We start from the raw sequence: 25,847 nt of genomic DNA, 5'->3' as shown, positions 1-25,847 counted from the left end.
CCCTGACCAGGAATTAAACTGTGACCTCTTGGTTCATAGGTCTATGCTCAACCTCTGAGTCATGCCAGCTGTGCTGATTTGCCAATATTCTGTTAAGGATTTTAGCATCTGTGTTCATCAGGTATATTGGCCTATAATTCTCTTTATTTATTGTATCTTTATCTGGTTTTGGAATTAGGATATTGCTGGTCTCATAAAAGGAGCTTGGAAGTGTTCCTTTCTCTTTGATATTTTGGAATAGTTTGAGGAGGATAGGTGTTTGTTCTTCTTTGAATGGAGAAACCATTTAAAAAATTTATTTTTACTATGACCTTGAGGGACCTATTTCCCCTCAAAGTCCTATTGTAACTAATTTCAAGCCCACAGAAGAGTTGAAAAAATTGTAGTGAACACCCACCACCTAGATTGTTCAGGTATTTTGTTAAATGGATTTATCACACATCTATTTAACATATCACTCGATTCATCCATCAGTACATAATATATGCATTTCAAAATTAATTGCAGCCATCAGTACTCTTCACCTCTAAACACTTCAGCACTGAGTTCAATATTTGTTTACTTTATAGGTAAATTTTACATGCAGGAAATACACAAATCTTAGGTGCATATTTGCTATACTATACACTTATAGACTATATCTGATGTCAGTTCATGGAACACAGTGATTTCTGGACTGACCAAAAAGCCAAAGGTATTTCTTGGCCTGGCATGTGACCTCTCTCCTCCCCTCCAATCACAATGTCACTGAGAGACCATAGATAGCTGTGTTATAAAACTCAAGGGGTTTGCAGCTTTGGGTGATTTATTAAAAAATGAGAGGTGCTTGTCCCAAGGTAGTTTTATTTATGTGCAGCAAGTAAAGGAGACAGGGGATTCATATCTAAAACTCTGCCTCCCTGAATGGAGGCTTACTAGTCTTCCTTGCAGTTGGCTACTTTCATGGGTTGAGTTCTTAGCTCATCCTGTATACAGCTTCATCTACAAAATACTCTGCTACATTTTAACATTTAATGAGAAATAACATTTAGAACTACCCAGACTTTGAGACCCTTGTTTAATCTTAGAACTGGGCCTCAAAAATAAATGCAGACCTGTGTGCCCTGGGCTCCTCTCTGCCCCCCAACTCCCATCCACACTGGCTCTGAAGGCCTCTCATCAGCTCCACCCCCACTCCCACTCATTTCCCACATCAGAGTTTCACCTTCGGTTCTCTATGCAGGTGTGCAAGAGTGTCATAATCTCACCCCATGCCATTCCAGGTGGGTAAAAGTGCAGGTGGTTAGAGAGGTGAAAGGAACTGGACAAGTAGAGACAGCACGCAGTACTATGATGATCCAGCGAAGGGGTGGGGACAGGGGGGAATGAGGGCATGGAGACTAGGCAGGGGCTGGAGAAGAAAGCGTGAAGAGAGGAAACATGGCAGGCCCCTGAGCATTAGGATCTGAGCATCTGAACAGCACTTACTTGGAGCCACTAGGACCCTAGGCATAATGCTCTTGCCCTCTAAGAAGGACCTCAAGATTGCCCCGGAGTTCTTTGCTATTTTCCACTGGGCCCTCAGTATCTTAGTTTTTGGTGAGACTTTAGCCTTTGGTAGGGTGACCATCTGTATTTGCCTAGGACTGAGGGGTTTTAGGGTTCAGCAGGATTTTTAATGTTAAAACCTGGATGGTCCCCAGCACATCAAGATGGTTGGTCCTCTGGCCTGTAGGCTGACATACCTGGGCATGATATTTGTGGAGTCTGTGAATGTGCATGTGGGGATGTGTGTGCATATGGGTATGTGCCTATGTAGGGGTATGTGTGCACATGTGTGAGATAGGGTCTTGCTTCAAATGTGCATGTTGAAACTTCCTGGGTTTACATTGGGGCACAGAGAGCATGTTTTGGGAAAGTGGGAATAGCCAAGGAAAAGGTTTTAGCTGCAATCTTAAGAACCTGAGTGAACCATCATTAGGAGACAATTGACTTAGTGACAGAGGGAGGCTGTGAAAACCTTTGGTATGGAAGAATTCATTCATCTATCTGTCTGCTTTTTCCACCTTCTCCATCACAGACACATTGTGAAAGTTATCTGCTGGCCGCTGTGTTCTAGGTGCTAAAGCAAACCATCCATATGGGAGGGGGGGTCTGTGGAAAATACTCATTTGTCAGGTGGTTTAGGTGAGTACTGACTGGAGGCAGGGGCATGAACTAAATGAACTTGTAAGGTATCTGGGAAGGAAAACGCAGATGGGCTCTGTGAGCCCAGGACTTGCCCATGACTGGAGAGAATGAACTAGAGGACAGGGAATGGGGCTTAGAGGAGGCCTGCCTAAGGTGGGCACCTGGAGCCCCAATACTGAAAAGAACAGTGTTGATCTAGGAAAGACAGGCAATCAGGAGAACTGGAAGTGACCAGGGGAAATAAATTCTTGTGTTAGGTACTTACAGTGTTCACATGCCAACTTTATGAGGTAGAAGCTATTGCTATGTATAATAATACATCCTAATAATTACTGTAGAGGGCCAAATGGGAAGACACCTGGACATTCTGTAGGTTGTTGCTGACTGGGATATTGACAGAATCATCTCAGTTGCACTCCCACCTTGGGAGTGCTGAGATGTTCTTAGTTCCTGACTAATGTGTTTGTTCAGGAGGAAGGAGTGGGTGGAACCTGGGCTCTCCCAGGCTTCTTGTTTTCCTGTGAAACCCCTTGTTGGATTGGAGTATAAATATATGTGCTGCGTGGCTCAGGAGGTTGTCAGTCTGTCTCTCCAGCAGAGGAGGTCAGCGGCCCTCCCAGCTCCCAGCTAGAAATCTATTTCTATGTCTTCTCTCTTTATTTCTAATATTTCTCAATCCCTGGGCACCTCCACTTAGAACCGGTTCATTCATTTCTCTTTCCGTGCGGGACACAGAAAAGGGAGATCCCCGCAGTTTCAGGCCCCCTCAGTTACACACTCATAATGATAGCTAATGCTCATATTTATTGCACCCCTTTTTCATGCAGCCACCGTTCGAAGCACCATATGTGCCTAATAATCTTCATTGTATAGCTGAGGAAGCTGAGGTTCATGTAGTGAGTGGTCTGGTCAAGATCACACAGATCTGAAGTGGAGGAGGTGACCCACAGGACCTGATTCTAACCTATGGGTTTCTCTCCTTACGTCTTCCATCTCTTCACTCACTGCTAATTAGGAGGTTCAGTGGATCTTGCCTGGAGTACATTTGTGACCTCTTCCCATTTCTCTGTTGACTTTGAGTTTACTCTTGAAGGACAAATAAGAAATAGGTGAAGAAGAAGGAGTGTTCAGGGCAAAGGGTGGACAACATATGACAAGGTTAGTGTGAGGGGAGAGCATAAACCATTCGGGGAGCTGCTAGTGGTAAGTGAGATGAGGAGGTGAGAGGCACAGAATTGATGCTTCATACATATCGAATGAATGAATGAATCAGAGAGAGAAAGGAAAGGAGACTGGATATGCAGGCAGGGGGCAGATAATATAGGGCATTGTATTCCATGGAAAATAGTTTGGACTGTTTCCTGAGAGCCATGTAAAGTATGATAGGGTTTGGCACAGGGCAGTGTCATCAGATTTGTGTTTTTGAGAGATTGCTATAGCTCTGTGTAGCAAAGCAATGACAAGAAGTGGCTGTAGTAATAGCCCAGGTGAGAGGTGGTGGTGATTAGGCCAGATCAGTAGTAGTCAGGACAGAGAGAAGAGGAAAGAAGAGAGATTCAAATAATTGGAGTATAATTAATAAGATTTGATCACAGAAGATGTAGGAGAAAGGCAGGAGGCAAGACTGAGGGTTCAGGTCCCAGTGTGAGCTGGCAGAAGGGTCAGAGGAGCAGAGAATGGTGAGGAAGGAAAGTGGCCGAAAAGGAGATGTATATGGGGAGGAGACTGTAACTTCATTTGAGTTGGACTTAGCACATACAGAGAGGCAGTGTGGAGCAGGCAGGAGAGCTCATCCCTCCCTCACTAGCTCACATGGGCACATGGTGTCTTTGAGCCTTCCAAGTTGTTTGCTCTAGGAGTCTGTGAGTGGGATCATATCCATTTGGACCCTAAATGCCTTAAGTGGAGACCTTTACTGTAAGTCTCTGGGGAAGATAAGGCAGACATTGGTATTGGAAGACATTGGTCCCCAACACTGTCTGGGGTGGAATAAAACCTCAGGGAACCAGGGTGGTCTTTTCCAGACTAGACCCATGCCTCCCTTTACTTCTTGGAAAACTCAAATAGTTTTGTTTGTTTTTTTGTTTTTTTTTGTTTAACCTTACCAGAGGTAGCTACATTTATTTATTTGGGAGAGAGAGGCGGGGGGGGGGGGGGGGGGGAGGAGAGAAAACAGAAACATCAACTGGTTGTCTCTTGTAAGTGCCCCCACTAGGAACAAACCCACAACCCAAGTATGTGCCCTGATTGGGAATTGAACCCACAACCTTTTGGTGCATGGGACAATGCTCCAGTCAACTGGGTAGGGCAGGTCAAATAGTTTTATAACGAGTATGTAAAAAATCTAAAAAAATCTAAATTTCTGGCCTCCCTCCACTTAGATCTGTTCCCCAGAGACAGACATTTTCAACATTGTTAGCTCTTTTTTTTTTCTCTCTGGAATTTACCTCTATATGTCTCAATTTTACTATTTAAAATGTTGAAATATTACTACTTCCTGATTTAACAATTAGACACTGTCACTAACTCCCCAATATGAAGATGAGATTTGGCCCTGTAACTGTCACTAGATTTTTCCTCTTTCCCCTTCTCCCCATATTGTTAAAGCACAGGCTTTAGTTAAATGCCTAACTAGAACTAGGAAACTATTACTCACAATTGAGCTATTTAGTGCACTAAAATTATTTTTCTTTCTTGTGCACTTTCTTTTCCCCTTCAGAACTCATAATTGCCTCATTTGAAATTTTTTTAGCTATCTGTTAGATATGTATTACTTATCACTAATTCTCCACAGACATGTGAATCTCTCAATGTGTGCAAACATTTTAGGAATCTCTAAGTCTCCTTCTCTCCCCTGCCACTTTTAATTTCCTGGAGGACATTGGTGCCGCAGAGTGCAGCAATCTCCTGTTACAGTCTAGTCTCATGCACAGCTGCATCCCTATGGTGCCCTCGAGGCACCATGAAAGCATAATTTAGGAAGGTGCTTCCTCTCAGGGTTATGCAACCATTGAGTCAGTACTTGTCTGACCCTGAGAGCAATGTCTCCTTGAAGTTTGTGCCCTAGCCACCTAGTTTGCCTCACCCTGGTCCTCACCGTGTTTATTTCCTTCTCTAGTTGGATCCTTTTTTTTTTTTTTTCTTGGGCCTCATGCCTTTCTTGGTTTACTTCCTCATTTCGGTGGAACACATCCTCCAGGAGTTTCTTGAGAAAGGGATGCCTAAGGCAAACTCTCTGAGACTGTATGCCTGAGATGGTCTTTATTCGACTTCATACTTGATTAAGAATTGGGCTGCAGATAGAATATCTCGGCTGCATTTAGTGCAAGTATCCGAATCTAGAGTTTCTTTGGTTCAGTTTTCCAGAAAGTAACCTTTTCATTGTCCAGTTGTGTGTGTGTGTGTGGCGGGGGGAGGGGTTGAGGATCTACCTACTTCTCTGTTAGACTTTCAACCAAGCCCTATGACTCACCCACTTTCGGTGACACCTGGTGGCTCCAAATTCTGAGTCTTTCCCAGATTCTCCAGTGCAGATGGATTGCTTGCTCTTGTACACATTGCCTGGTCAGCTTTCCTCAATCCATTTGCCAGTGTGCAAATATTTTGCTGATATCTTCAACCCACCGCTGGCATCTAATTCTCTTTTTCCTTGTCATCTATATCTTTTTTAAATTCGTTTTTTAAAAATATTTTATTGATTTTTTTACAGAGAGGAAGGAAGAGAGAGAGAGAGGGAGCTAGAAACGTCGATGAGAGAGAAACATCGACCAGCTGCCTCCTGCACACCCACTACTGGGGATGTGCCCGCAACCAATGTACATGCCCTTGACCGGAATCGAACCTGGGACCTTTTAGTCCGCAGACCGACGCTCTACCACTGAGCCAAACCGGCTTCGGCCTTTTTTAAATTCTTAAAATTGATTTCAGAGAGGAAGGAAGAGAGAGATAGATAGATAGATAGATAGATAGATAGATGATAGATAGATAGATAGATAGAAACATCAATGATCAATTGGTTGCCTCCTGCACAACCCCCAATGGGGATCGAGCCTGAAACCTGGGCATGTGCCATTGACCAGAATCAAACCCGAAATCCTTTAGTCTCCAGGCTGATGCTCCATCCACTGTGCCCAACCAGCTAGTGCTGTGGATCTATAGCTTTAAAAACATTCTTATGGTAATTTTCATGAGGCACCAGAGAGGAGTCAAAATAAAAACTTGTGTTCACTCTGCCATGTTCAATTAAAAGTGTTTTTTATCTTTTCTCACCTTTATTTTGACCCTTTCCCCCCCACAGTCTTATTTACAGCTGTTTAAAAACCGAGCCCAGTAATAATTCTGAGTATGGCTCCCTATGAGTCATCTCCATTAGGTCTGTCCTAACTACTCTAACCTAGCTGAAGGTGGGCCTTCTCTTTCCCCTAGTATTCCCTCTGCTGATGCTTCCCAGACATGTGGGCAGGAATGTGGTGGTTGGAGGAGAACTGTTCCTGCTCTGTCTTTCCAGGATTCCAAATCTCTGGTGGCCAGATTGGTATGACCCACCACTGACTCTCGGCCATTGAATGCAGCCCAGAGCAGTGCTGGGGCAGGTCCTGGGTCTTACTGCCTGGCACACAGCTGGAGAGGAAAATACCTTCCTGGAGTTGTGCATTGCCCAGCTTGCACAGCCCTTGCCCTTCCAGGTCTATGACCAGAAGAGGAGTCATTTTCTCTCCCCATCCCATACCTGTTCTGACTGCTCTTTCTTCCACACCTTTGGAAGACTCGTGGCATCTCCCCCCCCGCCCCCCCCCCCCACAACTACATCCTTGTCTGCCACCCTCCTGGGTTCATGTCTCATTCATGTCTCATTCATGCTTCGGCAGCTTTGCCACCGAGGCCTTAGGCTTCATCAAGATCTTTCCTGGCATCTCCCTTTATGTACTCACGCTGGGAACCTTTTCTGGGTGCCTTTCCTCAGAGACTATACCATATCGTCAGGTGAGTTGGCTCCTAGGACATAAAAGCCGAAATAAAAATGGCTTCCTGAGGAAAAAGTGTTGGGGGAGTAGGTAAGAGCAGGATCAGAGGAGATCAACTGTGTGATCCTCTCTGGTCCTAAACAGTAGCCCTAGGCTCGCCTGCCTGGGATGAAGCTCTCCCTTCCTGTGAAGAGGTAGGGATGGAGGCTAGGAGGTTTGGAAAGTGGCCAATGATCTTTTGAAATTTTCTGCCTGCCCAGGGACCTGCTCTGTGAGCCAGTTCTCCATGGACTATCTGCTTGCCAAAAAGGGTACAGGCAACATGCTGGTTGTGGTAGTCAGTGGCTTGGTGGAGTGCAGATAACACACACTCTATAGGGAAGCCCTTACCCATGTTGTTCTTGAGGAACTGGACTGAGTTTTTATGCAAGACCCTGCAGCATGGGTAAGGAAAGTCATGGTCCCTATTAGGGAGAGCTTTTCCAAAAGTCCAGCAGGGAAGGAGGAAGGGATTTGGAGGAAATTATATATAAACGGGAATGGCAAAGCTTTTGTATTGGAGTAGAGCCTGGGCCACCTCCCGGAGGCATTTCTGCTTCTGAAGAAATACTAGAGGGCCAGTCCTGAGCCTGCTGTTCCTCACTTTAGCTTTTCATCTGGTCCAGACCCTCTATGAAAGGTGAGTGGCTGAAACCCCCTCTCAGAGAAAGCCAAACTTGCCACGTGGGTAAAAGAGAAGAAAGGTAAATGAAATGTTTCTTAAAATTTTCCTTCCTGTTTCAGACCTGTGGGTTCACAGGAGAGTTAGGACTTGCTTTGTCCCCACAGGAAGCCTGGGGTAGGCCACAGGGCCTTCACACTTGGCCTGGACATAGGCCCAGCTAAGATAGCGGCTGCGGAACGTATAGGCAGACCCCAAGACCACTGGTGGTTAGCATGTCTGGCTTTCAACGGGGTCCCTACCTTTCTGGCCTTCAAAGGACATGCCTTTGCTCCAAAGGGTGGCTCTAATCCCTGCCTCTGCTTTTGAGGAGGTAGACCTTTACCGTCAGCACATTTTCACTGCTGGAGGTTTGGTCAATCACTTCCAGAAGTGGTTCCAGAGTGTGCTCTCATTTACCCTTGTGCTTTCAATGAGCATGGCTTCATTGAGAACTCCTGGGGCCTTCTGCCCTTTGCCCAGCCTGTAACCACCACTGGTGAGTGGGCCCTTCTGTTGGCAGCCTTGTCTGGGATGTAGATCCAGTTCTGAGGCTGAGTCTTGGCTTTGACTGTGTCTAGAGGTGTGGAGGCTGGCCAGGGTGGGTGGTTTTGGGGTGGTAAGGGTGAGCTGGAATGTTGAGGCACATTTTGAGGAGTGTCTTCTCTGGCAGTCAGGGAGCCTCTGCCAGTGCCCAAAACTGAGAAAACGAGCCAGAAAGTGGTGGACAAATACCGTGCACCCTGTAGGGAAGCCTTGCACAAGACCCTGTTGTCTTCTCAGAGACCCAGGAGCTGGTGATAGTCTCACAAATATCCCTGAAAGCTACTTAGCCTGGCTGGAAAAGTGTGGAACTGTAAACGGGCCAGAAGTCACCTATGGGGCTTCTGCTCCTGATTTGGCCAGTCCTTATTGTGAGGGGGGTGGGGGGGGGCTGTCCATTTGGTTGTTTTCTAAATCCCACTTCCCCCTTCATTTCTGTCCTCCTTCCAGTGCTTCTCCGTGTTTTCCTTGGGGCTATAAGGGAGATGGTTTTAAGAGACCATCAAGGCCCTGGGGAGAGGTGCCCTTTTAGGTGCCCATTTGTCAGCATTGAGGTAAACAATGGACAGAATAAAAATCCAGCCTTCTGATACTGCTTGTGCTCTAACTAGTATGTTTGAGGGTCCAGGATCCCTGGACACCTTTCTTTCTTTCTTTCTTTCTTTCTTTCTTTCTTTCTTTCTTTCTTTCTTTCTTCTTTCTTTCTTTCTTCTTTCTTTCTTTCTTTTTTTTTAATATATTTTATTGATTTTTTTACAGAGAGGAAGAGAGAGGGATAGAGAGTTAGAAACATCAATGAGATCCCCTACTGGGGATGAGCCCGCACCCAAGGTACACACGCCCTTGACCAGAATTGAACCTGGGACCTTTCAGTCCGCAGGCCGACACTCTATCCACTGAGCCAAACCAGTTTTGGCCCCTGGACACCTTTCTATCAGTAACTCTCAAGCAGCCCCATCTCCTGTTATCGAGACTCCTGCAGGACTGGATGCCTTGAGATCCAGTGGGCTTTGAGTGTAAGATCCACCACCTTCAAGCCATGTGAGTCAGAGCCTCAGTTTCCTCATCTGTAAAATGGGAACAATGATCCCTTATATGCTTACCTCAAAGGCTGTTGGGACGATCAAATGATATTGAATGCGATTGAACTTTGTAAAATTGGAAGCTACACAAAGTGATTCTCTTGCAACCATTTTCCCCATTTCCTATCCTTGAGCAAAAATGCCCTAAAGCTGGCACCTCAATGTTTAAAAGAAAGTGTATAGTGGAATATCTTATCAGCAGTCCTTTGAAAATTTAAGCAACTGTTACCCTCTACCAGCCCTGGTCCACACTCAGCTTCCACCTCATAATGCTATAATAGAAGGGTCAGGTCTGGTTTAATTTCCTGTCTTCTCTCCCCCCCCCCCCCGCCCCCCAGCAACTTGCTTAACCTTGTCTGGTTCTCTCACTCTGCCCTTTGTCTAAGTCAGCCATCTTGCTTCAGATGGAAGTGAGTGCCTGGCTTCCAGCCACCATAAAGCTCATCTCCTGGATGGTGAGACTCTCAGACTCTTAGCCCAATAATTGTTGGCAATGGCAGGCTACACAATTTGGCCCTCAGCCTGCTGTTCCATTCCTCTTGGGTGGGTTCCTTTTGGTCCTAATGATTTATCCACATCAACCTGTCAGTTTGGCCTAGGACAGTGGTCTGCAAACTCATTAGACAACAGAGCCACATATCAACAGTACAACAATTGAAATTTCTTTTGAGAGCCAATTTTTTTTTTAAACTTACAACTTCTTCTAACGCCACTTCTTCAAAATAAACTCACCCAGGCCATGGTATTTTGTGGAAGAGCCACACTCAAGGAGCCAGAGAGCCGCATGTGACTCGCGAGCCACAGTTTGCCGACCATGGGTCTAGGACATCCTGTATAGTTACCATTGTGACCGGCTGCCTTTGCCCTGGGTGCCTGCCTCATGTGATGACTGTACATAGTGCAAAGACATAAGGTAAACGGGACAGGCATGTGGTCTGGGGCAGAGAGAAGGTGAGGTACCTGCCAGGAAGTTCAGACTACATTCCTTCTGCTGCCCCTCTGAAATGGGTGCCTTGGGCTTTCTTCTGGCTCATAGGCAGCACCTGCATAAAAGCATCTAGTGTGTAGGAATTGCTCAAGCTGATTTCAAAAACAGAGGGGGGGAAGCTTTATTTGCAAAGAATAAACCATTAATTTATACAAACTTACATCCCAGTTTATATACATTATGTATAGTTTATATACACAGTATTTCACACTGGATGCTGACCCCCAAAGCAGCACTTGGCCTACTCCTGGCCACTCTCACAACAAAGTCCACACCTACACCCCAGCTGGAAGCTTTTTAAATAAAGAAATGATACACCCTGACTCCCCTTGGAGTGATCTCTGACACAGATTAAAAGAAAAAATCTAGTTCCTTCTTTGTGCTCACATTGCCTAGGGGAGACTCCAGGAAGGAGCAGGCTGGAGGCAGTGCCAAGGTGGCCTCAGGACTTCCAGGTATTGGGCCAGTCCAGAGGCAGGAGCTGGGAGAACACCTTAAGAGGAGCAAGAGTTCTGATGAAGGCTGTAGCTTCTCTCTCCCTGCCTACCCAGGCTCCTCAAGGGGGCTTTCACTTTTAGCCTCAAGTCTGGGAGTGAAAGAATGAATGGGGCTGTGTGGGACAGGGACTGCTCCACCACCTCACTCTGCTGAGTCTGTGAGTCGTGGCTCATTCATTGTGGGCAGGCCACCTTCTCGCTGGGCCTCAGTCTCCACATGAGTAACATGGGGTAGGATGTAGGTTGGGCTAGATTCCCTCTAAGGTCCTTTCTAGCACTAAATTTCTTTGAATCGATTTGCACCCACCAGAACTTACATAAAATGCACATAATCACGTGTGGATCAAAATCTTTTTCTCTTGCAGGGTTTCTAGTCCTTTCCTGCTCAGCAAAAGAAATTTGGTTCAGGATGGATGAAGGGGAAATAAGGCAAAGACTACATTTTCCAGGGAACCAGTAACTGAGCAGCCCCGACAGCTGATTTTTGTGTCAGTTTTGGCTGTTGAAGCCCAAGCAACTGGCAGAGGCTCCTGCCATGCAATTCTCCTTCAAACCTATTATCTACCTGCTCACAAATGCCCTTGTCCTGTTCTCCATGCAAGACTTGGCCTTCTGGTAAACTCATGTCAGCATAAATTCAAATGCTTAATCTATGTCCACATTCTCTCATTAGTAAATTGCTTCACTACTTTGTCAATAACTTCACTTCAGCAAGGCTCCCCAGCTACCAATTGCTTCCCTCCTCACCTCCCTCAGTCTCGAGTTCCCTTTGAGGGTTCCTAATGAATAAAGGGTTTATGGGAATCCTGTCTCCCCTATCATCTGGAGAATAGGATAGGTGTCAGAATGTCCTTTAGGGCCACAATTAGGAAACCTTTTTCTTTCCTCTTATCACAGCTTTTTGGAACCAGTCCTCACTCTTCCCTCCATCCCTGGGAGTACAAAGACCTGTATGGTTTGGTAGAAAGAGATAAGGAGTCACTTAGCTATGGGGAGTGGCCAGCTCCTGCAGCCCATCCATAGGGTAACAAAGGAGGACCTCACTTACGCAGGGGTCTTCAAACTACGGCCCGCGGGCCACATGCAGCCCCCAGGGGAGTCTGATCCTGCCCGCCAGGTTTTTTGGGCAGTGAGCGCAGCCAAGGTGTTACAGTAGGAATTAGTAGTTCATATAGTCCGGCCCTCCAGCTCTCTGAGGGACCGTGATCTGGCCCCCACTTTAAAAAGTTTGAGGACCCCTGCTGAGTAGGGGCTCCATATGTAATGGTTGCTTGGTTTATTTGGTGGGTGAAAGAACATAAGGGGTTTAAGTTCTGTGGGTACCGGTACCTGCTGCTTGGACCTGGTGTCAAGACAGTTATTCTGGACACAAAAGCTCTAAGTCTGATGTCTGTTTCCCAAGGAAATGCCCTCCTCTTTTACCACAGAGCCTCTGACAATCAAGACAACTTGAAAATGAGCATCTCTGGGTCCCTCCCTAGAACCCACATGGATTTAGGGTCTATATTACCATTTTTATTGGGTTCCCTCAGGACCCCAGATTCAACACAAAGCTGAGGTGCAATGGAATAGTGTTGGAGTCAAACTGGCTGAATGAAGCCCCAGGCCTGTGACTTCACTGGGTTAGATCCTGGTCAAAGCACTTAAACTCTCTTGAACCTCCTCTAAACAATAGGATTTATAATATCAAAGGAGATAATAAAGTACTCTCCAAGGTTTAAGGAGAAATTCTCATCTGTTCCTGCTACACCTGAGGACTGTCCAAGGCACTCTGTAAGAGCCTGGCCAAACCCGTTCCTCATGTTCGCTTCACCTGACATTAGCAACCAGACAATGGCTGTGCCTCCTGCCCTGACCCTTGAAGGGCCCAGCAGTGTAGTGGCTTAGAAAGAGAAAGCACAACTTCGGAACCTGTTTTTCCTGGTAAACTTCAGCTGCCCAAAGGAGCCTATTCCCCATCTCCTCAAAAGTAACTTGTTTCTTATTTCATAAGCAAGAGTAGCAGACTATATAAGACAGGCCTTCCCAGCTTCAGGTTGGACCATGTACCCAAGGAGCCAGGTTGGGCCCAGGCACTTAGAAATAAGGCTCTTGTGTGGTCCCACCATATGATCTCTGGGAAGCTTGGGGAGGTGGTAATGGTATCTTTGGGCCTTACTAGAGGGCAGAGCCCTGCCAGAATGCCTAGACCCCAGCTTTTCCCAAGCCTTGATTCAGGGAAGCAGCACTGGAATCCACACTGACCACGCTGTTATGTGGCTTTCTGAAGCCAGAGAACAGGACAGGGGGTAAGCAGGGCATCAGCTGCTACCCTTTCAGATAAGGCTTCGGTGACTGGCCGCTTGGCTTCAAGATAGGGAAGCCACTTGAAAAACCCCTGTCCTATCCCCACCTCTTGTCCTTTCTAGGTCTGATAGAAAAGCTCTGCCCTGCTGAGGCCCAGGGGCAGGTGAGGGATGGGGATTTTAGTAGGCTATTAAAGAAGGTGCCTAAATATTGGGATTTGAAGGGACTTCTGGAGGTCATCCAGTCCAACATTTTGACGCTAGACACAGATCAACTAGATAAATATTGTGTTGCTTATTAAATGGAAGAAGATTCTCTCTGTGCCCAGTTAATCTCAAGAGTATCCCAGAATCACATAAGCGCAGGTCCCAGGTTAGGCACCTGTCTCAGACAGAGGTAAGCTCTGTGGAGAAAGACATAGGAGGTCTAGTCAGGCTGGGAAGGGGGCAATTGGGAGGGATCCCAGGGAGTTTTCTGAGCCTACAGCTGTAAACAAAGTGAAAGACATGTGGCCCCAAGCCCGGCTTCAGGTTCTTATGTAGGCAGGTTTGTGGTCATTCCCTGTAATCACTCCAAGGAAGAGCAAACCTCCTGTCCCCAAAGCCTGGAGAGTTGCTGCACTGGCTCTACCTGTGTGGGAAGAGCTCTGACCTGCTGGCTGGCTGCAGGCAGAGCAGTAGGAATGCTTCCACTGCCCAGGTCACCTGCTCAGCAGGTTTGTGTTTTGGTCTCTGCCACAAGCACAGACATTTCCCCTCCAATCCCACCCCCACCTCACATCACCCTACCCCACCCCACCCCAAAGAGGGTTCGCTCCCCAGTCTGGAGGATACCTCTGCTTTCTCTTGCCTGCTTCCCAGGACCCTCACTTTAGTGCAACAAATGACAACTTTGACATCAGGGACCTTGAGATTGAAGAGTCATGCCATTAAGCCAGTCAACACGGAGACAGGGAAGCCACTTCTGCTTCATGTAAACCCTGGGGCTTCATCAACTGTCCTGATAACTCAAGGTCATTCGGGAAAGACAAGCAGGCCTTGTTGTCCTAGAGTCACTGGGGAATAAATTAGCCTTGGGGCCTTTCTCTCTGCAGCTGCATCACACACATGCCTCACTCCACAGCAGCACTTTGAGGTTCTGGGGATCCTGGCTCCCAAACCTAGGGCAGGGGCACAGGCAGGGACCAAATAGGGGGAATCTAGGATGCAGGGGCCTCGCCCAGCCTGATGGCCCCAAAGAAAGTGGTGTGCTTGCTCATGTTGATAGAGATGTCAGCGTGCACCATCTTCACAGCGATCTTCTGCCGGGCTTTGAGGAGGCAGACGCCTGCGGTGTAGCAAGTGTTGTAGTTGGTCTTGCCTGTCTCGATGCTGCGGGTACACTGCAGAAAGGGCTTCTCATCCACCACCACCTCATAGCTGGCAAAGTCAGTGAAGTTGATGTAATATACCTGGGTGAGAGGCAACAAGAAGGGATTGGGGGAGAGGGAAAGAGGGAGGATGGGGCCCTCCCCTGTCATGACAAACTGCCAGTAGACCTCATGGAAGGATAATACCACCTGAAGGCATGCTAGCTAGCTGATAGGAAAGGAGGGGTGATGGGCTTATACTCTGTCCTTCCCCTACTCTTTTGGGCTCAGGTGCCTGAGCAAATCTTTCTTTCAACAGCACAACAGTTGTAAACTCTGAGGGCAAGAACCCTGCCTTATTTATCTCTTTACCTCTCCCAAGCACCCCCTATACCTTACCCACCCTCCTCTACCCTGGCTATGGACACAAATGAATGCAAACTAACTTCTATTATAGTTGCAAGCCCCAAAGACTATTTGCAGATAAAGTTAGAAGTCACTGATTTTCCAGAGAGGGAACAGTGATGACTTGCCATTTTTTCAGCTCTTTCGAAGCCCGTCCCTGCCCCTGCTGCATTTCTCTCACTCATTCTCAGTGTCTCTTAGCCCCCTCATTTGACAATTGAGGAAACAGATCCAGAGAGATGGAGAGCTATCCACTACAAATGAGATCAAGAATTTGGAAGGGCAAAACCCAGGCACCTAACTTTATTTTGTGGCCAGGAGGAAGTTCGAACCTATGTTTAATGGCCTGGTGTTAAGGGGATTTTCCCAGTTTGCATGGTGTCCAAAGCCTGAGGCTTCTCCCAATTCTCTCCTAGACCCAGAAAATTAATTCATCTTTCACTACCAAGCTTTGATCCCCTACCAAATGGAGCTTAAGACAAATGCTCCATAGGACACTGGAATTACATTTATGTACCCCCTGGGGATTGGGACCCTCATCTCTCACCCTAAATCACTATCAAAGGTTGCTTCCTCTAATGGGCTCTATAGGAGGGATCAGAGCATTCTGGTGCCATATACTTTCTTGGGTCAGCACTCAATCTCTGCCAGGATGCTTGATGGACTTAGCAAATAACTATTCACCCACCTTCTCTGGCCACTCCCCTGTGAGGCCCTTCTGCTGGCTCCACAGTCCTGCTATAATCTGCCTGCTTGTTGCCCACCCCATAGAAGCCCCAACCTCAAGGCTCATCTACCTCCTAGCTCATAGAAGCCACCCAGTGGAGGCAACCAACAGGGGTGGAAGCAGATAGGCAGTATGCCTGGGCAGGACAAAGACAAAAACAGAGGGAGAAAAGGGCTGGGAGAATGATAATAGGAAGGAGGCAAGAATAACAGAGAAACAGAAGGTAGAGAAATAAATGGGAGGAAGAACAAGGAAAGATAGTCAGAAATTTTTTTGAGGTTGAGAGCAAGTCCACAGGAGCACTCTTCATTGCAGACCCAGCAACATTGGGGAATGGGTTCTCAGCATCCCTGGAACTAACTTTCAAAGAATGTACTGAGATAGAGTTCAAGTTTGGCAGTAGAACCAAATAACCTGGGGGTGGGGTGGGATGGGGAAGAACAAGGGCCTGGTGCCCTGCAGGAGGGAATCGATGCCAGGGTGTGAGAGGGACTTCTTTTCAGTTTTTCAATGATATATGGCTAGGAAAAAATCTAAACATTCCCTTCTCTCTTTCCTCTTTTCAACTCCCTCCCAATATGGTTCCCCCAGCCCTTCACCCACCAAAGCAGGCTGGTCTTGGCTGGCTCCACAGGACCCCTATATGGCCTGCACGGGATCTGCATTCTGTATATAAGAAGAGTTAGGCCTAAGACCGTACTCACTTCTACCTGACTATAGATGAAGTAGGTGCCGTCCACCAGTACCTCCAGCTCCCCGCTGCGGGGATGTAGCTTAAACACCTTGGGGTTCATAGTGATGCGAGACCAGTCATTGAGCACTCCACCTGAAAGATCTCAGTATGAGAGAAGGGCAGTCACTCAGTACATGTCAGAATAATCTGGGCAATAGAAACAAGAATTATAAAGTTGTACACAACCTCCACCCCATCCCTATGCAACCAGAGTAGCCCAGGAGGCCAAGCTTTAAGAAGAGCATTTGCAAGATCAGGGGGTCTGCCTGTCTTGTCTTCCTCTTTTTCCCTGACTCCTCCATCCAGTAGGAGGAAGAGTCAGGGAAACACCTTGTAGTTAGAATTGTAGGTGGGAAGTAAGAAGAGAGTGGGCACACAGACCAATTTTCTTGGTTGTTCTGGGGCCTGCACAGGCAAAATTCAGACACCGAGTGGCAGGCTAGCTCTTATAATGCCAGTTGATTTCACCAGCCATAATTCCTCAATCTCTTTCCTGTCATAGGTTCATGGATTTTGTCCTCCATAAGAGATTCCTCCACACCCACTCCTTTCTGAAAAGCCTCTCTGGGCCCCCAGGAAACCACTGAGCCCAAGAATTGTTGACCTGGAGAACCTTAGGGATTAGGGGTGAGTCAGACTTCATGGCAGCCAGAGAGTGTAACTACCAGTAATAAGGCCGATGGGGGAGAAGGGTATTTATGAGAGGGAAGGGAAGACTGCCAGGCAGCATTAGAACCAGTCAAGAGGATGGCAATGGTGTCTAGGAGCTGAGGCACCCCTGGCAAAGCTTCTGTCTCTCAGTCCCACCCCATTTGGGGTGGAGGGGCTACCATACTGCCTTGTCCTTGGCCCAACACAGAACCAGCATGTGAGGATGAAGAGCTCCTTTTCCATCCTGCGGGGGAGGGGTGCCCTCCCACCACAAGAGAAGGAAGTCCAAGCCTATGGGGCCTTTCCCCCGAAAAGCCATCTGTTCTCTACATGTTTTGAACATCCATCCTTGGCTAGTCTCAGGATGCCTGCCTCTTTAAGGCATGAGGAAACTGGCCTTCTGGAAAAGGTGACCATCTTCCCCTGAGGTGATGATGGGATAGGAGGTTCCTTGGTTCAACCCTTCAAATACACTCTGCTTATGTCCTACTACCCTTAGCTCCTCACTTCTGCTCCTGGTACAAGTGAAGATTAGCAGAGACTGCTACTGGGATCTAGCCTAGAGGGGTTGGGACTAGTCTTGTGATGTGCTAATGGGAGCAAAATCAGTAGATTCTGGCACAGAATAAATACAGAGGCCACCCATCCAGACACCCAAACATGTCTATTTCTTGTCTGTTTCACTCCTCCTGGACAGATGGTGGTCATGGGTCACCCTAGGGCCTAAGGCACCTGGTTCCAGCAGGACTGCTTGGGTTTTGATGCCATTCTGCTTCTACTTACACTTCTGAGGCACGCATCCAGATGGTAGTCCCAGATGTAGCTAAGCCCAGTCATTAAGAAAGCTGAGCCCAGCCAGATCGAAACTGACTGGCTTCTTCAAAGCTGTCCCCATGTAGTAGGTTCCTTAACATTTATTTACTGTGTCCATACTCACAGCCCAGCCCTTCCCTTCCCCTCCAAGCTCCGTACGCATCTGGCATCTTGACTGGCTTGCTGCTTCCCAAGGCTCCTGGGGGTTCATGCATTTAAGGCTCTGTGCATCTTGGGGGACTGGACATTATTTCAAACATTTTTATTTAGTGAATGTCTCTTTGGGGAAGAAAATTAACCTAATCACTTAGTGGTGTGTACACACACATTACTGAAGTAGCATAGTGCAGTGGAAAGAGTCAGCCAGATGTGGTTTTGAATCCAAGCTTCTACACTTAACTTAAATCTTGGGTGAATTAATTAACCTCTCTGAGCTTCAGTTTCTGGCTCTGTAAGAAGGAGCTAATACCTACCTCGTAGGGTTGTTGTGAAGATCAAATAAAATAAAAAAATGAAAACATGTTGAAAACTGTAAAGTACCATACAAATATAAGGCACTATGATTTATTATACAATAGTATTGTCCAATCTCTCTGGGACTCTGTTTCCCCATCTCCTAAAAGCAGGAATTACATTAAATTGGTGTTTCTTAACCTCATTACACCTGTTCTCCCTTTTTATAGACACTAGCATGGCATACTTCCTGGAGAATCTAACATGTCCCCCCCACCCCTCACCACCTCCCTGTACAGACCTACCAGACAATTATTTGAAGTCATGTAGTTTTTCCCTTCTCTGATTTGTATTGTGAGAATGTTGATCAAACTACACATATCCCATGGTGACTCTGACAGCACTTCCATTTCCTAACATTTCCATTTCATCTGAATGAAGTCTCAAGTCCCTTTCAGCTTCCTCACAAGTGTTTCTAATTGCAATTTGGGTGTTGCAGCTGGTCGTGGTGCAAGCAATTACCCAGGACAGACAGAAGAGGGCAAAATGGAATAGAGAATGGCCCCCTAGTGCCCAGGGTATCTCAGGGGTCTGGGAGTAACTAGTCTGGGTGATTATTTGGAAGCTGGGAGTAAAGAGGAGGAGCAGCTCCTCTTATCTACAGAGCTGACTCTGACTCTTACCATTCTTGACTTGAATTGCTGACCCTTGGCCCTGCAGATGCACCACAGCTGGCTGGGAGGATGACAAGGATAGAGAGAAGAATTACTGTGAGAAATGACTGCTCACTTAGCCACCAGTTTCCACCTCTGACTTCTAGTCTCCTTTCTGATTCCAATTCTGATCCTTCTCCCCATCTTGGGATGCTAGTGACCACAGTGTGACAAGAGGATAATACGATTTTGTAGTTTGGCCACTTCCTAGCTATGTGACCTCTACCAAATATGATGCATCTGAGCCTTGTTTTCCTTACTGTAAAGTGGGGATTAGGAAATTTCTGGCTTCTCTCACAGAATGTTTGAAGATCAAATGAGGTGATGGATACAAAATTGCCCTGGAAGCCATCACGCTCTATGCAGCTATGTGGGTTAAATTGTGGCCAAACAGCTGTAGTGAGGTAGGCTAAGATGAAACAAGGCCAGGCAGCAGAACGTGCCAATAAAGACAGATTAGGAAGCTCAAAGACTAGGGAGGTGCCCTTCAGGCAATTAAGGCTGGGGATGGCCTGGAGCTGGTTGGCTGAGGACATACTGGTACTCTTAACCTTCTAAGCTCCTGATCCCAGGTGGTCTGGTGCTGACATGGTGTCTGGAGTGGCCGGTGGAGTTGGAGGCCAAGGTGAATAGGGCCTGCCTAGTAGCTCAGTTTACCTGTCTACCATGTGTGGATATGGTAACCCCGAGACTCCTGTGGAATGGGGAAAATGGCCAAGGGAGAACTCAGTTCCCTGAGTTAAAGACAGACCCTGGGGCAAAGCTTTTGTATTCACAGAGATAGGAGTGGCTCTGATGGGGGGAAAAAACTCAGAACCTCCAGGGTATCCTCACAAAATAAAGCCTGAGCAAATTTAATAGGTGGCAAAGTCAAAGGTGGCTCTAGTCTGTGGCCTTCCCTCCTCCCCAGGGAGAGCAATGCCCAGCCAACCTGGTTCTCTCGAGTTCCAGCTTTATCTGCAGCACCTGTGAAAGAGGACAGGCCAATTAGAAGACTGACTCTTCCTACTTCCCTTTCTCCTCACCCAGGGAGCCAATGGCAGGGAGCTGTGATCCCTGCAGCCAAGCCTTGCAATGGGAGAGGACACTCCTTTCGTCTGTCACTTGTCCCTGACTAGCAAGTCCTACTGACACCCACAGAGACAGATGAAAGAGCATTCCTGTCACTGTTTGACCCTGAGACAAGTCTTTAGCCTTTTGCTTGATTTCTATTAATTTTCTTCATAGAGTGCATTGCCATTTGTAAGTATCCTGCTTCTTTAATCATCTCTTTCCGCCTCTAGGACATAAACTACATGAGAACAAGAATAACTCTTACACATAGAAAGTGCTCAATTAATATTCATGGAAAGATTAAATGGAAAAAAATCCAACTCCATCTCCTGTGGCCACGGTAACACTGATGATCCCTGTTTGAACTATGAATCAAAGAATCTGAGTCCTGCTACAGAATTTGTTGACCTAGAGAAGTCAGATGTAAAGAGTTCATTTCTTTAAAACCTCAGGATACAGAAAGAGAGCAGGAGAGGAAAATAACAACTGGCTCAAGCCCAGGCAATTTGACTCCTGTCAAATCCAGTTAGGTAGTTTTGGATCTGCATCTATATTTCTTGGATGCCCTTCTGGGCCTACAGGGAAAGATGCCAAGAGACGGAATGCTATTCGAACGGGTAATGCGGTTGGCTAAGGATGTAGTACAAGGAGCACTTGATTCCTCGACAGGATGGTATTGATGCCTGGTTTTGTTTCTCCCATAGCCTGAGTGATTCATAAGTTTTCAACTCCTTGACTCTCAGCAACTACTTATCTACCTCTCAGAAGGTGATCTTATAATTTATGGGATAAGACTATTGTAGGGCTGGTATCTTGCCCAGTCCTGAACATTCCTCCCCATATCAACATCAGCACAGGAATTAGATGCTGGCAATCAGAGCAGACCCAATCCATCTCCTACAGGAAGTTCAGTGAATCCTCAGGGCCTCTGTCTCAGGCTCATATGAGTCTACTAGCCCATTATAGGGAGGCCTAGAGCCGTGGTCAGCAAACTGCGGCTTGAGAGCCACATGCAGCTCTTTGGCCCCTTGAGTGTGGCTCTTTCACAAAATACCATGCGGCTTGGGCGAGTCTATTTTAAAGAAGTGGCGTTAGAAGAAGTTTAAGTTTAAAAAATTTGGCTCTCAAAAGAAATTTCAATCGTTGTACTATTGATTTTTGGCTCTGTTGACCAATGAACTTGTTGACCACTGGCCTGAAGTAAGGGAGAACTTGTGATAGAAGGGTTGAGACAGGTCAAGAACAGGTGTCTCCTGGACAGGTTGGTATAAACAAGAAGTTAGAGCAGGTCAGATCCTACTGGCTTGTCTAATCTCTAATTTTACACTGAGCTAGGAGACCTGTATTTTTTATTGCACAGCCTTACCACCAGAAGCATTTGAAACTGCTCCCAGGATAACCCATCCCTCTTCTATTAAAGTACTGGTAAAGGAGCCTTTGGGGGTTGGGGGGAGAGAAAAACAGGAACTCACCAGAAGGCCCTTGGAGGCCAGGAGGTCCTTGAGGACCAGGAGGACCTGGAGGGCCAGGTGGGCCCATAACAGTTGTTCCTGGAATTCCAGGAATCCCTGGAATCCCTGGGGGTCCCTGGGGTCCTGGAGGTCCTGGAGGTCCTGGGGGGCCATTTGGCCCAGGAGGTCCTGCCTTCTTTCCTGAAAAACAAGAGTCAGTGTTCTATTTGTAGTTATTGAGTGAGGATGTACTATCAGTTCAATGGACTTGCAATGACAAATAGTCAGCACTCTGAGAATTCCTGCTATTAAAGAGGTGAACACCTTTGTCACACATTTCTCTCCCCCTGCCCCCCATTCCTTTCATGAATAATCATTTACGGAATTGGGTTTGAAGATAATAGAAATAAATGGTCCTCAAGGAGCTCAGTCTAGTGAGGAGACAGACACAGTCACAGGAAAGCAGAAGTGCCATATTCATGGTGGGGACAAAATACTGAAGAGGTCAGGAAGGGCTTCATAAAAGATGTTATATTTCAGCTGAGTCCAAAGGATCTGAATTACCAAGTGGCCAGTTTTCAGAATACTGAGAATTGGGCTATTGTCAAAGAGAGTGGCTTTCATGTTTACTTTCCTGTTTGGTGGATTGATGCAGATGGAAGAGAAAGCTAGGAGGACAGCCTGCCCTTAGGAGTAACATCAGCTGCAGGAAGGTTTCCTATGGGAGGCAGGATGTGCAGAAACTGGTGTCATCGAGGAAGTGCTTGCTGGGAATGAGGAATGGGAGGGAGGGAGAAAGAGAGGAAGGGGAAGGAGAGGCTAGGAGTAGAAAGAGCTGAGGAGGAGGCAGCAGACTTTACTTTCTCAGCTGACCTCTCAATATTATTTTTAAAGATCTCTGGGGAAGGAAATTCTGCACACTCTCTTGGTAACATGTCCCAACATTCATTACCCCTCACTGTTAGGAAGTTTTTCTGTATATTTAATTGAAATCCCTTCTACAACAGTTTAAGGTCTTTGTGTAGATAGAGAAGAATAGTTACCATCATACATATAATAATCCTTGTATTCTCAAAGACACTGTCACCTGTTAACCTCTATTTTATAGATAATCCAGTTTCCCAGTCTTTCTTCAGAGGCCCTATTCTCCTATTCTTGAATGTATTATTAATCAAGCCCACCCAATCCTCCCCTTTTTGTCCTCACTATCCTTTCAGAACAGTCCTGATCCTCCTATTTCAAGTTCCAGTCCTCCTGACAACCCCAAGAGCATACTGCAGTATTGAACCCAAACCTGCACCTCATCCTGCTTGGTTCCTCTGCTCTGTGCAGCCCATTCAAGCACTGTAGGTAGTCACAGGTGGCTGTCTCCTTCCTCCCTTTCCCATTTTCTCAGTTTGGTGGAAGTCCCAGGAATGGAAACCTTTTATCAGACTCCACCACAATGTCTTCACTGGTGGTACTTTCTTAGTTTTAAATACAACCCTCTCGAGTCTCACATACCGTATTTTCCAGCGTATAAGACGACCCCCTAATTTTACAGTTAAAACATACGTTTAGGCCTATATTTGCTGTATAAGACTACCCCCCACTTCCGAGGCAACACCAGTTCTTTTTTTAATAGACTGCCTCTCTGACTCTGGCCAATCTGAGCAGGCTTTTTACTATTGTAGAACATAGTGTAGCTTCGGCTATAGAACATGTATAATTTGCATGCATAAAAAGCCTGCTTGCATTGGCTGAGTTAGAGAGGCGGTCCGAGCAGCCTTGCAGTGATTGGTGCGGGATCGAGTTGGAAAATTCGTTTAGCGGCATATGGAGACGTTTTTCGGGATATGCTCGGCGTATAAGATGACGTCCTGATATATATATATATTTTTTTTCCGTTGACTGTTTTTCATTTCAAAAGTCGTCTTATATGCCGGAAAATACGGTACCTCCTTACTGCTCCCCAATTCCCTGCTCTGCAGCCTTATAGGCAGAAAAATCTTGTCTGATTTAGCATGTTCTCCTTTAAGAATAATGCTGCATGCTTAAGAAACCAAATTCCCATGGCAACATATTCAAAAGGCCAGTTATCCATGTCTAAGCATACAATGGGGTCATTGTGGGGCCCCTTGCCAGGAGAAGGAAGGTCCTGAGAGCCTCTCTCCCAGGGAAGCCCCTGTTGCCATAAAGACCTAGAGGTAGGAGCTTAGCATTTTCACTGCACTTAGAAGCAAAAGATTGTATCTTCCCAGTTTCTAGATCTAGCCATTTTCAAGATGCTGAACAAAAAAGCCGTTTTCTTTCAGATTCGGGCAGCTTCGAAGTAAGTCTCATTCAGCGCTCAAGTTTCAATCCCAACTAGTGTCGTGGAAAGAACATGTAATCAGGAGATAAAGCCATAGCTCCCAAATCCGCCATGGACACATTTTGGGCAAATTGCTTCCTCTGGGGGAGCCTTAGTTTCTTCATCAGTGACTTCTCTAAATTTCCTCCCAAGACTGAGGTTCCTTAAGGAGCACTGTCTTCCCACTGGTAGTCAGGAAACTACCCTAGTTTGGATGTAAGGGTTGCTTCTCCTTCACTGTTCTCTGGGCTGTGTAGACACAGAAGATGGTGCACATTGGGCTGTTCTATGTTCCAGAATTCGCAGGCCTCACAGTAATTTTTAAAGCTAGAGGGTATTCTGTGGGTAGTACAACTTTGGTGTTAATACTGTGATTCTCTTGTGATTACTAATGTAATTTTGGAGGAATTACAGCCAGAAACTCCTCCAGTCAAAGAGAATAATGGTTGCAGTGTAAACAAAGAATGTTCACTTATGAAAATGATAGAAGGCATTTAGGGAAAAGTTATTGCTGTGATCTATTTCTGCAGCTGGCCCTCTTTGCTCCTCAGCACCCAGTTGTAGTCAAGTGTGCTTGCATACTGGCAGAAAGTAGGTCCAAAGAGGAGCATGACCCCTGGCCAAGAAGATGGCTTTAGAAGATTGAATTTGTTCTCCGGATTTCCTTATTTTAGCAGAGCACTTCCAATACAAAAGTCCAGAGACTTTTGTACTTAGAAAGTTATCCTTTATAGTCTTAGATGAAAGTATACATTCTTTTTAAATATAACCTTTACAAAAGGGTATTTTGCTAACCTATTAGCAAAGTCCAAGTAGTTGAAAGACAACTAAAAGCAAGTGAGTGAAAATGTGTGTGTGTGTGTGTGTGTGTGTGTGTGTGTGTGTGTGTGAGAGAGAGAGAGAGAGAGAGAGAGAGAGAGAGAGAGAGAGAGAGAGAGGGAGAGAGATTTCATTCAAGAATGGAAATTAACTAAATTTAAATGAACTCTTCAGGCATGTGCCTATTCACTATGTCCATAGAAATTTGTATTAAATGGCTTCTAAATCACTTTCAGCCAAAGTAGATGTTTAAGTCCTCTATGCATCTCCTCCCAGTAATGGCCAATACACAGGTAACAGTGTGAGGCAGTGACTCAAGTCCTTGGCAGAGGTATTGAAATCTGAATGTAATTCCAGAGCTTCTGGCCTAGACAGCTGTCTTCTATTGCCATTCTCAGGGCTCACCCATCAGATAACACCGAGATTGGGAGCTGCTTTCCACCACACACATGCCCTACCCTCTGGGAAATCACTAGCCTACTTGCTTCTCCCTAAACATGCCATGCTCTTTCATGTTTCTGTGAGAACTGAGTATGCTATTCCCTTTGATGGAGTGTCATCCCCTCTCTCTTTTCCCCCTCATCCTTCAAGTCCAGGTCAAATACTCTTTTTTTCTGAGTTTGGTCTCTCACTCTCCCAAGGAGAACTACCAGTACTTGCTCCTTCTTAGTGCTCCCATAGCATGCTGTTCATGCTTTGATGACAGCATTTTTAGATTAGATAGTAATTATTTATGTGTGTACTTCCCATGATTCCAACTGCACTGGGATATTTTTGAGGAAAGGCACCATTTTTTTCATCTCTGTATCTCTACTTTTGACAAACATAAGATGCTTATTCACTGTCTAGTGAACAAGCAAGTAGAAAAAAATACTAGTAGCTGTGATTAGAAATTGCTCTCAAGTCTACTTATTAGAAACGCAAGTCATCCCCAGGCTTATGTTAGGAGCAGAGGGTGTCCTTCTTCAAGCCAGGTGAGCATTCTGGGTTTGTTATAATGTCTGTCTTAAAGGAATATGACAAGTGTTAAAAACTGCATGTTTGAAAGTCAAATTTACTTTCTTGGTGAATGCCCAGGCTCCACAGAAAAAGGTTTTTTCTCTAGCTCCAGCTCTCTGGC

At 46.2% G+C, this 25,847-nt stretch overlaps 1 protein-coding gene and 1 pseudogene across 6 annotated transcripts in view; one reads left to right on the top strand and one right to left on the bottom strand.

The window, feature by feature from the left end:
• Positions 1-1,493: 1,493 nt before the first annotated feature.
• Positions 1,494-14,161, top strand: LOC311615475 (acyl-CoA wax alcohol acyltransferase 2-like; annotated as a pseudogene). Its single transcript has 7 exons — positions 1,494-1,601; positions 6,935-7,152; positions 7,394-7,489; positions 7,782-7,812; positions 8,134-8,332; positions 13,352-13,392; positions 14,090-14,161. The product of its transcript is annotated as an acyl-CoA wax alcohol acyltransferase 2-like (transcript).
• EDA (ectodysplasin A) overlaps positions 10,552-25,847 on the bottom strand; it is a 480,683-nt gene continuing 465,387 nt past the window's right edge. Inside the window, exons 4-8 of one of the 5 annotated variants that reach the window (XM_084869688.1) lie at positions 21,598-21,777; positions 20,004-20,038; positions 19,043-19,094; positions 16,414-16,544; positions 10,552-14,679 (exon numbers count right to left, since the gene is read on the bottom strand). In XM_084869688.1, the coding sequence (XP_084725814.1) occupies positions 14,428-14,679; positions 16,414-16,544; positions 19,043-19,094; positions 20,004-20,038; positions 21,598-21,777 (650 nt within the window). In that variant the 3' untranslated portion in view covers positions 10,552-14,427. The remainder of the gene's footprint in view (positions 14,680-16,413; positions 16,545-19,042; positions 19,095-20,003; positions 20,039-21,597; positions 21,778-25,847) is intronic. The other 4 variants (XM_084869689.1, XM_084869692.1, XM_084869690.1 and 1 more) reach the window with 4 other exon arrangements.

This window comes from Pipistrellus hanaki (genome assembly GCF_964339955.1).
Source record: "Pipistrellus hanaki genome assembly, chromosome: X".
Lineage (NCBI taxonomy): Eukaryota > Metazoa > Chordata > Mammalia > Chiroptera > Vespertilionidae > Pipistrellus > Pipistrellus hanaki.
The sequence above is the reverse complement of the archived record's forward strand: the minus strand, read 5'-3'. Positions and strand labels throughout refer to the sequence as shown.